Source organism: Pan paniscus, chromosome 21 (genome assembly GCF_029289425.2).
Source record: "Pan paniscus chromosome 21, NHGRI_mPanPan1-v2.0_pri, whole genome shotgun sequence".
Classification (NCBI taxonomy): domain Eukaryota; kingdom Metazoa; phylum Chordata; class Mammalia; order Primates; family Hominidae; genus Pan; species Pan paniscus.
In genome coordinates, this window is record NC_073270.2 from 40,289,905 (window position 1) to 40,305,997 (window position 16,093).

Sequence of the window (16,093 nt, forward strand, 5' to 3'; positions counted from 1 at the left end):
GCGTCTGGCCTATTTTCAGCCTTAAAAACAAAAACCCTGGAACATAGCAGTTCAGAACTTTCCTCTCTTCACAGAGTTCCTCCTTGCATCATTTCATGTTGATCCTCTTATCCCCAGTGTCTTCTGCCTGAAGGCCTATTTTGTCTGCGTTTTCTATGGGTACATCTTTTGGTTAGTTTTTCTCTAGTACACCTTTTTCCATCGTTTTACTTTTTGGTGCCCTTAGGTTTTAAATGTCCTCTTGTAAATAGCATAGAGCTGCATCTTATTTTTTCTTGGCCAATCTGGTCATCTGTGTTTTAAGAGGTGAATGTAAACCACATTTTCTACCACTGGTTTTGTACTATATATTTACCATCCCTTTTACTTTGCTTCCTTTTTCTCCCTTCCATTATAGTTTTAATACCCATCACTACCCTTTTCTCTGCATTGGCAGTTATAGTTCCGTTTGTATTCTTTTGGTGATCCTCTTAAGTATCTGAAATACACATCTGACTTTACAAAGCCAGACAATGATCAGTCTCTTTATCCCCCTCTCAAATCGAACTTCCTAGAACACCTTAACTCTGATTGCCCTCTCAGTCTTCCATGTTCTTGTGTCTCATGCATCTTGTTTCTGTGGCCCACAAATTAATCATTATTATTCATATTGCATATTAAATGCTTGTTTAGATTCACTCACATGTTTACCAATTTGCTCACCATTTTTCCATCTAATTTCTTCCTTTTGGGTTCCATGTCCTTGTTACTAAACTACATTCTTTAAAAATTATTTCGGCGGCCAGGCGTGGTGGCTCACACCTGTAATCCCAGCACTTTGGGAGGCCGAGGCGAGTGGATCACGAGGTCAGGAGATCGAGACCATCCTGGCCAACATGGTGAAACTCCATCTCTACTAAAAATACAAAAATTAGCTGGGCGTGGTGGCAGGCGCCTGTAATCCCAGCTACTCAGGAGGCTGACTGAGGCAGGAGAATCGCTTGAACCCGGGAGGCAGAGGTTGCAGTGAGCTGAGATCGCACCACTGCACTCCAGCCTGGCAATAGAACGAGACTTCGTCCCCCTCCCCACCCCCAAAAAAATGTTGATCTTCGGTCTGCGCATTCTGCTCTGGATTTTAAGCATCATTTCTGGCAGCTCTTCTTCAGGAACTGTCTGCAGGTCTTTCAGTGTTCGCCTCTGGAGCTCTGCTCGGGCCCGCGAGTTCTCCTGGCGTTGCCATCCGTGGCCTTTTCCTTTTTATTCTCCATCACCTGTCTCTCTGGTGAGCTGCTTCCGATCAGCCTCCAGGTCCACGATTTCTCTTCTGTTGTCCTTTTCTGCCTTCTCACCTCATCCTCTGAGACCTGAATTTCGATGGCTCTACTTTTCAATTATATTATTCTTTTTCAAACCTGGGCGTTCATTTCTAGCATCTTGTTCTATCCTGTGTCTGACTATGCCTCCCGCACCTTCTCCCTTCTCTCGCCCTAAGCCCCGTGAAGGCGCCGGGCCTTTGGCTCCGGCTGTTTCCCACGGCGCCCAGAACCGCGTCAGTCTTGACACAGACTCGGTGAGGGCGGGAAGTGATGCCGTGGGGCTGCAGCCTGGCCCGCCCGCTCCATCGGCCCAGGGCGGCCCCACCGCCCTCCGGGCCTTACCTTGAGTTCGGGCCGCGGGAGAAGCTCCCGCGCTGCCCATGACGTCACGGGGCTGTGACGCGCCCAGAAGCCCCGCCCCTCGCGTCCCGGTCCGCGGACCCAGGCTCTCTGCGCCGTGACGTCACGGGTCCGGGCGGGCGGGTTGTGCGTCGGCCCAATGGGAGCGGCGCACTGGCCTCCCCTTTAAGGAATGTTGTGACCTGACGTCACCGGGCGAGTTACCTCCCGCAGCCGCAGCCGCCGTGCTCAGCGCGAGCCCCGGAGCCCTTGAGCGCGAGGCACGGAGCCCCCGGAGCCCCCAAACCGCAGACACATCCCCGCGCCCCAGAGCCCCGGCCTGCGCGCCCAGCCGGGCCCGCGCGATGCCCTCAGACCGGCCTTTCAAGCAGCGGCGAAGCTTCGGTGAGGCCCGGCAGGCGGGCTGCGAGCTCTGGGCAGGGGTGCCGGAGCGGGGGGGGGGGCGCCGGCCGACCCCGACTGCCGCAGGTGACGTCAGCCACGTGACGTCAGGCTCTGGCTGGACCCTCGGGCTGGGACCAGCTCCGGCCTGGGCGGGGGCTGCCCGCTTCCCCACCGCGATAGGTGCCAGGGGCTGTGGGGCCTGATGGCCCCGGGGGCGGGGGCTGGAGCTGGGGCGTGGCCGGGGGCCGCCCCTCGGGGACAGGCGGGGCGGACCTGGGCCGGCCCGACCCGGCCTCACGGTCTGGCCGCTGTCCGCAGCCGACCGCTGTAAGGAGGTACAGCAGATCCGCGACCAGCACCCCAGCAAAATCCCGGTGAGTCCCGCGCCCCCAGCCCTGCCCCGCCCCCGCCTCGCGCGTCCCCGACACGACCCCCTGCCCGCCCGCCCTGCTCCCAGGTGATCATCGAGCGCTACAAGGGTGAGAAGCAGCTGCCCGTCCTGGACAAGACCAAGTTTTTGGTCCCGGACCATGTCAACATGAGCGAGTTGGTCAAGATCATCCGGTGCGTGGGCAGCTGCCGCCAGGAGGTGGCTAGGGTCGGGAGGGGAGCCGGGTTCCCGCCGAGAAGGGGTGGGAGTGGGGTCAGGGGTGATGGGACTGGGCGGTGGGCCCCTGTTCTGGGGCGGCTGGAAAGGTCAAGGTCGGGGCTGCAGTCGGTGTTGGGTCAGAGGTGACAGCTGGGGTGAGAATGGGTGTGAAAGGCTGGGAATCATTCTGGGGGTCAGGGCTATGTCCGTCCCGCAGCCAAGCCCCTCACAGCTGCATACTCTCCCGCCGGCTGCAGGCGCCGCCTGCAGCTGAACCCCACGCAGGCCTTCTTCCTGCTGGTGAACCAGCACAGCATGGTGAGTGTGTCCACGCCCATCGCGGACATCTACGAGCAGGAGAAAGACGAGGACGGCTTCCTCTACATGGTCTACGCCTCCCAGGAAACCTTCGGCTTCTGAGCCAGCAGTAGGGGGGGTCGGCCTGGTAGTCGGGGGGCCCCGGTCAGGCCCTGCCCAGGGAGCTCCTGGTTCCTGAACTGAGCTGCCTCTACCATGGTGGGCTGGGCAGGCATGTGCCCCCCTAGTCAGAGGGCACCAACCCACCTACTCTGCCCCTGGGTGGATCCTGGGCCGGTCATGTTAGGGTTGTCCCTCTGGGTGCTGGCTGGTGGGATGGGGGAGGGTGGGGAGCAGCTCCCAGCACCCCTGCTGTGTGGTTCATCTTTTTTTTAGGCCCCTGCCTGTCTGCCCATCTGCCCCTCACCCACCCGAGGCTCTGCCCACTGCCTGGACCTGCCCACCCCTGAAAGACTGGCCCCTGGCTCCCCGCCCCTCGGTCTCCACGTGGTGTATGGATCTGTGGTCATTGTCCCTCTGCAGAATAAAGATTGCTCAGGCCTGCCTGGCCCTGTGCCTCCAGCCGCTTGCTTGGGAGTCGGGAGGGTGCTGGTGGGGCTGCCCGCACCATCCCCGGGCTCTGGCGCACAGACTTGTGTTCTGTGGCCGCGGTGCTCGCTCTGGAAACCCACACCTGTGTGTAGTGTTCCAGAACATTATTAGGGGCCACCCCCTCTAGGAGTGCAATGCAGATGTGGTCTCAGGGTAGACTTCATAACAAAAAACAAACATTTATTAAGTAGCCACAATCTAACAAGCCCTGCTCACCTGCCTCTTCTCCTTCCTGTCTGGGAGGGGGCTCCTTGGTGTGCAGAGCCACAAAGTGGGGGTCCAAGTTGGGGAGCTCCCAGTTCTTCCCCATAGGCCTTGCTGTCAGCCATGGGTCCCTTTTGGTACCAGAGACTTGTGACCCTGGACTCGAACCTCTTCTGCCCAAGCACTCGCCTGCTGGCAACTCTGGCCGGAGGGCTTGGCCCAGCTTCTGGCCCCACAGCCCCCTGAGGTCCATGCAGCCCTGTGCCAGCCAGGCCTACTTGAGCACGAGCATGGCCTCTGTGCCATCCTTGGCGGTCAAGTAGAGGCCATGTGTGAGGTAGTACTCCCGCCGCAGGAAGGCATAGAAGTAATCAGAGATGAGCAGGATCTGGGGGGAGAGAGAGGGAGGGTGTGAGGCGCTGCTGGGTACCTCCCCCTGAACCCAGGATCCCTGAACTGCTGGCAGGTGTTGGAAGACAGGAACACCCCTGCCTGGCTCTGGATCACAATCACTGGAGAGGCCCTGCTCAGGGCCCCCACCTCAGGGCCCATAATTGACCCTGCAAGGTCTGGCCTCTCAGAAGCTGCCTGGACTCCCCCTGCCCCCACCGATGGTCTACACCTCCATCCCAGGCTCTGGCCTCGAATGCCAGCCTGGTGCCTGTGCAACCAGAGGCCTCTGCCCCATCCTCCCACAGCCACTTCCATCCCAGCCAGGTCCACATCAAACTCCTCACCTTCCCTCTGTCAAATACACTTCTCCCACTGGGCATCCATGCCCCCATCTTCCGGCCAGGTGCCCAGGCCACAAAATTGCCCTGACACTTCTCTCATACATCGAGCCACCATGACCTGTCAATTCCCCCTAAACTCAAATCCACCCTTTCGATCCATCCCCACAGTCACTACTCTGGACAGAGCCACTGTCATCTCATCTCCTAAACAACAGCAAAGCTTGGTCCTTGGGCTCCCTGCTCTCAAACCTGTGCCCACCCCATTCTCCCTGGCAGCCAGAGGGAGCGTTTCAAAACCCACATCTGATGGTGTTACTTCCAGCCTTCAAATCCTCCAAAGGCTTCCCATGCCTTAGGGCAAAGCTCGAACTCCCTCATGCTCTGAGACCTTGCTAGGGTCCCTGTCTGCCCTCTCCCGGCTCCACCTCACCCCACGGCAGGATCTTTACTGTTTCTTCTGCCTGGAATGTTCTCTCCCCGTTCATCTAGTTGACAGCTGCTTACTCTTCAGGGCTCAGGAAGGATCACTTGCCCCCCAGATTAGGTCTTGGCCCCACTAATCTCTACTCGATAACAGACTCATCGAAAGTGTAATTTTCCATTCAGCTGACAGCCTGACTGTGCCTCCTCCCCTGGCCCGGGGCCTCCATCAGGGCAGGGTCTTCGAATGGTTCTGTCACTATGGTATTTCTGTGCCCAGCTCAGTCTGTCTGTCCCATTCTGGGCCACACACAGAAGAATCAAAGGGAGCCTAGAAGCTCAGCCCACTGTCTCTTCAAGGAGGCCCAGAAAGGAATAGGGATTTGCCAAGGGCCCTATACACCAGACCCGGAGTCTGCAATCCCAGTCAGCCCAAGCTTCCCAAGACCACTGGTCCCTGGAGCAGGTTGGGCAGGGCCCAGCCTCAGAGAAGGATGAGGGGACAGGGGCTCACACTACAGACGCCGCAGCTCTCAGGCACCTCGAGGCCTCAGAGGATTGGCACCAACCACCTGGCACAGATGGGGAGACTGAGGCACAGAGCACTTGGCTATGGTCTTGAGGCAAGACAGGTTGAGCTAAGCCTGGGATCTAGACCTCCAGACCCTGTCCTGGGCAGCTTCTCACTCACCTGAAGGTAACATAACAGCAGCTAAGGAGAGATCAGAGGCGCCTGGAGGAGTTCAGGAAGGTGTCCTGTCACCAGCAGCTCTGATGGCCTCAGGACAAGTACCTGCCATTCTATCACCACAGAAGCCCATCTGGAAGGTTGAACAATCCTCATCTTAAACAGATGGGGAAACTGAGACTCAAAGGGTTCAATGGTTGGCCTAAGGCTACACCTGGAGCACTGGACTAATGGCCATGGACCCAGAAAGGTGGTCTGCCTGGGGCCCAGATCACTGATGAGCACGAGATTGGTCACAGTGTCAGCAAAGCAGACAGAGCTCAGGCAGCCCCTGAGGCCCTGCCCCCAGCTGCCCAGCTGGCAGCTCCAGGCTGGCCCACTGGGGGGCAGTGATCACAGCAAAGGCTGACCTCATACCCTGCAGCCCTTTCTCACCCAGGCCCGAGATGCCATCTGGGCAGGAGGAGCCCAAAGCAGGGGCTGAGCTCAGAGGCTGATCCCTGAACCAGGTCAGCTGAGGGGCAGGTGCAGTCACAATCCACAACAATCAAAACGAAGCAACTCCATGTCACACAATAATCATCTGGACAAGAAGCAGGAAGAAAAAGATTAGGTTATTAGGTTGGACCATATGAAATTGCCAGTTTTGCAGATAAAAAAATGGTTGAATACTGGCAATTTCATATGATCCAACCTAATATAAAACGGAAAAAAGTACACATAGAAGAGTAAGCATGTTATTTAGAAGTACCAACAGAAATAACAGTAAGACTTTAGGTAGCTGTTCTTTTCCCCTATAAGCCTTAACTTTGCAAACTACATACATGTATTCCATTGATAAAAATAAAACTTCGGCGAGGTGCGGTGGCTCATGCCTGTAATCCCAGCACTTTGGGAGGCCGAAGCAGGCGGATCACTTGAGGTTGGGAGTTCGAGACCAGCCTGACCAACATGGAGAAACCCCGTCTCTACTAAAAATACAAAATTAGCCGGGCATGGTGGTGCATGCCTGTAATCCCAGCTACTTGGGAGGCTGAGGCAGGAGAATGGTTTGAACCTGGCAGGCGGACATGCGCCATTGCACTCCAGCCTAGGCAACAAGAGCGAAACTGTGTCTCAAAAAATAATAATAATAAATAAAGCTTCAATTAAAACAAATCAGCCAATAAATCAATAAATCAATACATCAATGGGGGGGAGATAAATCTTCCTTCCAGAAGAATTCCAAACAATGTAGGTAGTTATATCCCCCTCCCACAGAAGGAGCTTAATTCTTGTCCACTCTGCATCCCCTAAGCCTAGGGTGGTCTAGACTTGGTTATTCACTTCCTCCTGAGGAGCAGGGAAAGGGAAAAGAGTAACTTTACAGTGGAGAGACCTGGCCAACACTATCTTAACCACGTGGTGGAGGTTAACATCAGCTTGAAATCACGTGGCTAGCATGTACCCCCAATAGATGTGATGAGAAGGGCACTTTGCCTGGGGTATTCTTTCTAAAAACCCACAACCCCAGGATAATCCTAAGAAAAGCATCAGACAAACCTAAACTGGGGGACAAACCTAAATTGGGTGACATTCTACAAGATACCTGGCCAGCGCTCCTCAACTGTCAAGGTCAAGAGAAGTCAGGAAAGACTAAGAAGAAAAGCAGAAGACACTGGGGAGATGTGACCTTACATGTAACGTGGACCTTTCGATGGGGTCCTGGTAGAGAAAGAGGCTGTGACTGGAACAACAGGAAATCCAAATCCATTCTAGTGTTTCAGACTAATAGTAACGTGTCAGGGTGAGTGTCTTAGTTTTGACAAACACATCATGGTAACATATAAGATGTTAACAACTTAGGCAACTAGGTGGGGGCTTACAGGAACTGTTCTATCTCTGCAACTTTTCTATAAATCTAAAGTGATTCTAAAATAAAAAGTTTATTTAAAAAATAAATGAACTAGCTGGGAATGGTGGCTTGTGCCTGTAATTCCAGCTACTCGGGAAGCCGAGGCAAGGGGATCCCTTAAGCCCAGGAGGTCGACCTGGGCAACAGAGCAAAACTCCAGCTCTTGAAACAGGAAAAAAATTAACAGCAATGACCTATTGTATGTAACAAACTCAAAATATTTTGCTGAGTGAAAGAGAGCTTTGGCAAATGTACACAAAAGATTTGCACTTTTCCCTGTATAATAAATTTTACATAAGAAAATGATACACATGCTGAAATATTTAGCAGGAAATGTACTGATGTCTGCATTTCAATTTGAAATACACTAAAAAAGTAAGATGGACTGAGGGATGATGGAAGAAGTACCTGAAGATGTGAATGGTGGACTCCCGCTGGTGGGTATGTATATGGGTGTCCAGTGCTAAAGCTGTCAGCTCTGCTGTGTGTGTGGAAATCTGGAGGATAAAGGGGGTGGCGGGAAGAGCCCTGTGAGCGGCTTGGGCACACAGCCCCTGGGCGTCATCAGTCCTGAGTGGGCACCCTTCCCCCAGGGAGAGGACACCAGGCTGGCCGAGAGGCCTGGCCCTTTCAGAGGGAAGCCTGTAGCCAGGACAACCTCTTCTGACCTTTCTGACCAAGGAAAGACCTTGGGGCTTTCCATTTGGGCCGTGAGGAGAGCAGGGATTTCCCAGAGGCCCTAGGGTGCAGCCAACACAGCAGCTGCAGACCCAGAGCCCCTTTGCCCAGTCTGGACAGGGGCGAGTTGGGCAAGGGGCTGTGGAATTTGCATGGGCGAGTCAGTGGCTGTGTGATGTTAAGTCTGTTCCTGTCCCCTGGGCTGCATTTTCCTCATCTGGAAAATGACAGTAATAGGCTCTAGCTTGTTACCAACAATGCTGGGCTCCTCTAGTTTTTTTTTTGAGACGAAGTCTCGCTCTGTCACCCAGGCTGGAGTGCAATGGTGTGATCTCAGCTCACTGCAACCTCCGCGGTTCAAGAGATTCTCCTGCCTCAGCCTCCTGAGAAGCTGGGACTACAAGCGTGCGCCACCACGCCTGGCTAGTTTTTTCTTTTTTTGTATTTTTAGTAGAGACGGGGTTTCACCATGATAGCCAGGATGGTCTCGATCTCCCGACCTCATGATCCGCCCACCTCAGCCTCCCAGTGCTGGGATTACAGGCATGAGCCACCGCGCCCGGCCGGGCTCCTCTAGTCTTTGTGCCAGTTAGGACCCCAGAACATGTCACTCTGTGTCCTCAGGTCTCTGGATCCCACCCAATGTGGCTGAAATACTGCCTTGCCAATCCCCTTCTCAGACTTGCCCTCTTCTCTTCCTGCAGCCACCTCTCTGGACACACACACACACACACACACACAGGTGCACACACACGCACACTCACACTGCTCACACATGCTTGCACACAGGTGCACACACATACATGCACGCTTGCACTGCTCACACAGGCTCGCACTGCACTCACACACAGGTGCACACATACACGCATGCTTGCAATGCTTAGACACACATGCTCGCACACACACAGGTGCACACACACATGCTCGCACTGCTCAGACGCGCTCACATTGCACTCACAGGTACACACACATACACGCACACAGGTGCACACATACATGCAAGCTTGCAATGCTTAGACACATGCTTGCACACACAGATGCACACACATACACGCACGCTCTCACTGCTCACACGCTCGCACTGCACTCACACACACACAGATACACACACATACACGCACGCTTGCCTGCTCAGAAGTTCCCTGGCTCCCCCTGCCCTGCCCAGCAGCGCTGCAGCTCCCACCTATCCCTCAGAGGCTCATCTCCTGCCAGGAGTCTTCTCTAACCCTGCATTGTTACATGGACCCTGAAGTGAAGTCACTGCCCACTGGCCTCCCAACCAAATGGGGCTGCATTTGCTCCAGTTCTATGGCCCCAGGCCCGGCACAGGGCCAGCTCTCTCTGAGTTGTTTGCTGGTCTGTACCCTCTCAGTGCTGCCCCCAGGGACGGCTCGGTCCACATTCCTCTCTATGGCAGCCATGAGGGCTCCAGGGCCACCTCCCTCTGGGACCATGATGAAGAGCTCATGGGGCAGCTAGCTGATAAAGGGGTGACCAGGGACAGACAGGATGAATCAGAAGTAGAATGAAACCCTCAGAACATGCTCTAGTGCAGGGCAGGATGGAGAGACAGGGAAATGAATATCTTCTGAGTGTCTGCCCTGGTCCAGGCCCTTTAACAAAAAAACAATATTGTCCCTTTCCAACACCCCAGGGTAGGGCTGACAATGCCTACTTAGAGAAGGGAAGCTCAGGGGTTATGGGCCCTGCAAAAGGTCACATGGTAGGAAGTGAAGAGTTAGGGGCCAGTCCTGCCTGTCAGAGGCCCAACCCTGAGTTCTTCCACAACCCCCTAGGGTCTGCACCCACATGAACTGAGTCCTGCTCAGAACTGAGTCCTGCTCCATGCCAGGCCTGTGCTGACACCTCAGGTACCTTTACACCCTGCGGAGGCTGCTCTCCCCAGTTCACAGCTCTGTCACTCAGTGGAGAGAGACAGAGATTGACTTTTTTTGTGAAAAGCCAGGAGAGGTTGTTAATACAGTGTGTCTTGAAACTACTGGGCTCAGGACAGCAGCCTTGGCCACCACCAGGGCTGCAGATTCCTAGAGAAGCAGGTGCTATCACCCAGGCATGTCCTGGTTCCCCAGGCCTCCTGCTGCTGTTGGGGACACGGACACTGACATTTGACAGTCAGCCCATGCTGGGGGGAATGCATGTGGCCGTCACAGTTGGCAAAGTGCAGCAGCCTCTGCCCACCTGCCTGGGATCCAGGAAGCTGGGAGGCAGAGGAGGCTGGCGGCCGACTGTGGAGCTGGACAGCACTTTGGCGTAACCTGGCAACCCACAGGCCGGAGCGGACATTATGTAGGAGGAAATGGTGGAGGAGAAAACTCCACCCTCCAGCTCTGAAGATGCAAAGTAACAAGTGAAATCCCTGGACCTCAGTTTCAGGGTCTGAGAGGTCACAAGGTGAGACTGAGGATGAGGCTACAAGTAACTGTCCCTTACATGGCACTTTTCACTTACATGGCACTTTTCCCACATTCAGTCCTCACAACCGCCTTCCCAGTTTGAGGAAACTGAGGCCACCACCACCTCCCCCAGATTTCAACCTCCCCTAGCCTTGTCCCTGGTGCCCTGGATGCCAGGCTCACACCTCTTACCTCTGCTCTTCCCAGCAGAGTGAGGTTTTCAGAGCATGGATCTGATCACATTTGTCCTCAGTGCTTAAAGCCAAAGGTGCAGTCTGGACCTCTGCATAAGAGCCCTTGAAGGCCTGTGGTCTGACCACTGCTGTCTGAATTGCCCTCATTCCCTCTCAAGTGGTACAGCCAGTCCCACTGAGCTCCCAGCAGCACGGTGTTCCTCCTTTGCTCCCTCCTTCCTCCTCTCTCTCTCTCTCTCTCTCTCTTCCTCCTTCACCCCCACCCAGGTCTTGCTACCTAAAATCATAGAACCCAGTTAGATCCTACCCATCCCTCAGGACCCCACTTAGAGGCCACCTTCCCCAGGAAGCCTCCTTAACAGCCCAGCTCTGGGCTCCCAGCTCGTCAGGCTGCCCTGTCCTGCCCATGTCTTTTCCTTTCTCTCCACAGACCGAGGGCTCCTTGGAAGCACACGTCTGTCTCATTCACCCCTCGCAGAGTGCCTGGTGAATAGTAGGAACCTAATTAACATTTGCAAATAAATAAATTAGCTTCCCAGGAGTTACGGGATGTGCCTGAGGCCAGCGAGCCAGGACAGATAGGGCTGGAGTTTGGGCTTCCAGAGCCCTGGACTTCTGTGGCCTTTGTCCTGCTGTATGTAGCCTGGGCTCTTCCTGTCACTCTAGTTGTTGCGGAGGAGAATAGGCTGGGAAGGGCCTGTGAGGGACAAGCTTGGGATGCTCAGTGCTGGAAGGACAAAGGAATGAACTAAGACCTTGACAGAATGACACTAGTTGGGAAAAGCAAAATAAACACGCACATCCAGCAGGATGAGGACAAGGGCTCCAGGTTGGCCACAGGCACCGCATGTCGGGAGGAACGAGCCTTCCCACACACAGACCTGGGATCTTGCACAGCCCAGGCCACAGACAACCTGCAGGAAGAAACCTGAAATGGGTCTCGAGCCAACCCCAAATGGGGGCTACACACCACTCAGCCACTAATGACCCACCCAACACGTCTCCAAGCATTTCCTCATAGGTCCCATTTCCCAGAATGACACACCAGGCCAACTGAGAGGCAACTCCGGGAGACAGGATTGTGGTTTCATCTGTGTTGCAGTGAACAGTGAGTCCCAGGCAGGGGACAGGCAGCACGCAGGAGGCTGGTGTCAGACCTCAGGCTTCAGGCCTCACTCAAAACAGAAAGGAGAATGGCCAATGCAAGGCCAGCCCAGTATCTGAGGGTCTGCAGTACAGGGAGGGGTCAGGGCTGGCCCCTCATGGCAAATAGGCAGTGGCTTGAGGAGTAGGGTTCCAGATGATCCAGATCCTGCTTGGAAGGGTGGGTGGTTGGCCAGGTGCGGCAGCTGACACCTGTAATCCTAGCACTTTGGGAGGCTGAGGCAGGAGTTTGGCTTGAGCTCAGGAGTTCGAGCTCGTAACAACATAGCAAGACCCTGTCTCTACCAAAAATTTAAAAAGTAGCCAGGTGTGGGGGTGTGCCTGTAGTTCCAGCTACTTGGGAGGCTGAGGTGGGAGGACCTCTTGAGCCTAAGAGGTTGAGGCTGCAGTGAGCTGTGACTGTGCCACTGCACTCCAGCCTGGGCAACAGAGCAAGACCCTGTCTCAAAAAGAAAAAAAAATGAAATAAAATTAAAAAAAATTTTTTTGAGATAGCATTTTCACTCCTGTCACCCAGGATGGAGTGTAGTGGTGTGATCTCGGCCCACTGCAACCTTCGCCTACCGGGCTTAAGCGATTCTCCTGCCTCAGCCTCCTGAGTAGCTGGGATTACAGGTAGCATGCCACTGCACCCGGTTAATTTTGTATTTTTTTGTAGAGATGGAGTTTTGCCATGTTGCCCAGGCTGGTCTCGAACTCCTAAGCTCAAGCGATCTGCCCACCTCAGCCTCCCAAAGTGTTGGGATTACAGGCATGAACTACTGCAACCGGCCTACTAAAATAAAATTTAAAAAAGGAAGGGCAGGCAGACGAGAAGTCTGCTTTAGATGTAGACACAGGGCAGGAGTGGGGCTCTCAGGCCAGCTACTGGGATACAAGGGTAAGGGGGCTCTGGCTCTGACCCCCTAGGAATCCAGTAGACTAGCCAGAGGCCCAAATCAGACCAAAACAGGGATTGGCACGGGGAGGTCAGGGTGTACAGAATTGTGTTAGAGCATTGGTCATAAAATGTGGTTTCTGATGCCAGCTCATTCAATTTGTCATCAATAAGTAGTCACTGAATATTCTTCTTGGTGCTGGGGATACAGCCATGAAGAAGACAGACCCAGGGCTCGCCCTAATGGAACCCACAGTCTACTAAGAGGATGTGACAAACAAGACTGTGGATAAATACACCCCTTCACAGCTTAGTGAGTTTGGGTAAGTCTCTAACCCTTCCAAGCCTCAGTTTCCTCATTTGTATCATGAGTTAATAATAGTACTTCCTTCAAAGGGCTGTTATGAAGCGTAAATTCCTTATAACTAAAGAAAAAAAGGAAAACAACGTAAAGGGCTGTCAGTAGAGTAGTTACATAAAGTGTGGTGAGTTCACATATGCAGGACTCAAATAAAAAGGAGGTTCCTCTCTCACATATGAGCAAGGAAAGTTCACCAAGACATTTTACTAAAAGGGAAAAAAGTCCTACTTTCATCATTATGTCAATAATAAAACACACATACCCACACACAAATAAGCCTCTCTCTCCATGAGCCTATGAGTTTATGTAAATGCACACAGAATGGTTCGGAAGGCCATCTGAGCACGTGATCAGAAGATTATAGGGATCACGTGGGGCCAGCCCCTAGTAAGCTCTCCTGAAACATGAGCCGCTGTTATTTATTTTTATTTTTATTTTTTTTTTGAGACGCAGTCTCGCTCTGTCGCCCAGGCTGGAGTGCAGTGGCACGATCTTGGCTCACTGCAGCCTCCACCTTCAGGGTTCAAGCGATTCTTCTACCTCAGCCTCCCGAATAGCTGGGACTACAGGCGCGTGCCACCACATCCAGATAATTTTTGTATTTTTAGTAGAGACGGGGTTTCACCGTGTTAGCCAGGATGGTCTTGATCTCCTGACCTCATGATCCCAAAGTGCTGGGATTACAGGTGTGAGCCACCATGCCCGGCCGCATAAGCCACTATTAATTGTAATTTTAGGAGAAGATTTTCTTATGTCCTCTGTTTTTAAACAGAATGAAGGTGAGTGTGACACTTTGCCCTACTCTTTTAAAAAAGCTAAATTTAAACAAGTTCCTTTTAGTTTATATGTAATCCTTGATTAATATTTTCCATCTGCTGGTCACTGACTCACAAAATAAAAGGGTTAAAAAAAAACTGCTTCCTTTGGTTCATGGACTGTCTCTCCAGGAATCTGCTCTGGGTATTTGAAGAGCATGTTGCTCTTGCTGTTTCCCATGTCAACACACATGAGTAATGGCAACAGGACCCACAATTTACGTCCAATCCTCTCAACACCCTGGAAGCTGTGGGTCATCATCCCAGTTTTTGAGATAAGGAGACTGCAACCTAGAGAAGTTAAATCACTTGAGGAAGTGGGGGAGGCCCTCGAGAAATCCACTGGTCTCAATCCCTCCTTCGTTCTCTCACACTCAGGCGCACCCCCCACCATGGATGGTTTACTGTTGTCATTTCCTGTTACTGACTCTGAGGAACAACCATAATTAGCAAATGAACCATGCCACAGGCAGAAAAATAATAGCTCCCAGGGTAAAGGATGGGGCCTTAGTCACTGGTTTACCTGCCGGTATAACTAATAATCCACACATAATTTGTTCTGTAATAGGGTATGGCACTGAACAACTCAAACAGAGCAGGATTTAAAAAACAATCTATAAGCCAAGATGTACTCTATATTCAGCTCTTGATTTCAGCAATGATATCAAGGTTCTAGATACTTCCTTGAAATCTGTACTCATCTGGTTCCTACGAGAGCTCTGCTTTGTCTTGCCCAAGGAGGAGAGAATGAGGCAGGTGAATACCAGGCACCTTCCTAGCTCACAGCAGGATATGGAACTGAGAACATGTCCCCAAATCCCGTACGTCTCGATGGAAGACACAGAAGCAGGGGCTGGGTTTGGGCTGCGCAAGACATGCAAGGCTGAGAAAAAGATAAGTGGGACAAGGGGACCTCGTGAAAGGTCTCTATGAGGAGGTGACACTTCACTCTTAGTAAAACTCGAAATGTCTCATTTTGCACTCTAAGGCTCCCAACAGGTCCAAAGGCAAGGGTGGCATACCTTTCATGAAGAGGGGCTCTCTTACCTCAGTCAGCGCTCTGGGACAAGGACATGCCTCGAGTGACTGCCTCAGTGAGCAAGTGGCCCCATCTGATGCACCCTGTTAGTGACCTGGCAGCAGCAGCAACAAAGTCCAAAGCCAGCAGCCCCAGGAAGTACTTGGACCCCCTGCTGGGAGGCCTGTAGGTTGGTGTGGCCTGCCTGAAGGGCAACTTGGAAATACCTGCCAAAGGCGTAAAATGCATATGCCCCCTGACCCAGCAAATCCCACCACGTGGAATCTACTCTATAAACTCCAGCATGTGTGTACAAGAATATGTGGAGGGATATGCAAGGCTCTTCCATTTTATTTATTTACTATTTATTATTACTTCTTTTATTTACTAATTATTATTTTTATTATTTATTACTATTGACCAGCCTGGTCTCAAACTCCTGACCTCAAGTGATCCTCCCATCTCAGCCTCCCAAAGTGCTGGGATTACAGGCATGAGCCACCAGGCCCGGCTGCAAGGCTCTTACATTTAAAGTGACAAAATAGGCTGGGCACAGTGGCTCACACCTGTAATCGCAGCACTTTGGGAGGTCGAGGCGGGCAAATCACTTGAAGTCAGGAGTTCAAGACCAGCCTAGCTAATGTGGTGAAACCCTGTCTCTACTCTCTACCAAAAATACAAAAATTAGGCGGGCATGGTAGTGCATGCCTATAATCCTGGCTACTCAGGAGGCTGAGGTGAGAGAATTGCTTGAACCCAGGAGGTGGAGGTTGCAGTGAGCCGAGATCACGCCATTGCGCTCTATCCTGGGTGACAGAGTGAGACTCTATCTCAAAAAATAAATATATAAATAAAGTGCCAAAATAACCAAGGGCAACCTCAATGCCCATCAGCAGGGCTGTACCTAGTCCAAACCACTGGATGTTACAGAGCTATTAAAAAATTATCTCAAGACAAAATCATTAAGTGAAAAACAGCAAGCCAAAGAATGCTACTTAAAGGAGAATGCCATTTACCTACATAAACAAACAAACAAAAAACCCTCTTTATGTACCTGTGTCTATAGCTGTCTATAAATGCACAGAGGAAAGT

The 16,093-nt window shown here is 52.6% G+C and overlaps 2 protein-coding genes across 4 annotated transcripts in view; one reads left to right on the top strand and one right to left on the bottom strand.

The window, feature by feature from the left end:
• The first annotated feature begins 1,051 nt into the window (after positions 1-1,051).
• Positions 1,052-3,498, top strand: MAP1LC3A (microtubule associated protein 1 light chain 3 alpha). Of its 2 annotated transcripts, XM_003831822.6 has the most exons (4): positions 1,052-2,042; positions 2,361-2,416; positions 2,500-2,606; positions 2,889-3,498. In XM_003831822.6, exons 1-4 carry the CDS (start codon positions 2,003-2,005, stop codon positions 3,049-3,051), a joined length of 366 nt encoding a protein of 121 aa, XP_003831870.1. In that variant the 5' UTR covers positions 1,052-2,002; the 3' UTR covers positions 3,052-3,498. The 2 variants fall into 2 exon arrangements, with proteins under 2 accessions (XP_003831870.1, XP_063456870.1); XM_063600800.1 differs by having other exon boundaries at positions 1,781-2,042; positions 2,500-3,498.
• Positions 3,499-3,694: 196 nt separating this feature from the next.
• The window catches only part of PIGU (phosphatidylinositol glycan anchor biosynthesis class U), a 114,676-nt gene continuing 102,277 nt past the window's right edge, over positions 3,695-16,093 (bottom strand). For both annotated transcript variants that reach the window (XM_003831824.4, XM_034947655.3), the window contains one exon: positions 3,695-4,132. In XM_003831824.4, coding sequence (XP_003831872.1) covers positions 4,019-4,132 — 114 coding nt within the window. In that variant the 3' untranslated portion in view covers positions 3,695-4,018. The remainder of the gene's footprint in view (positions 4,133-16,093) is intronic.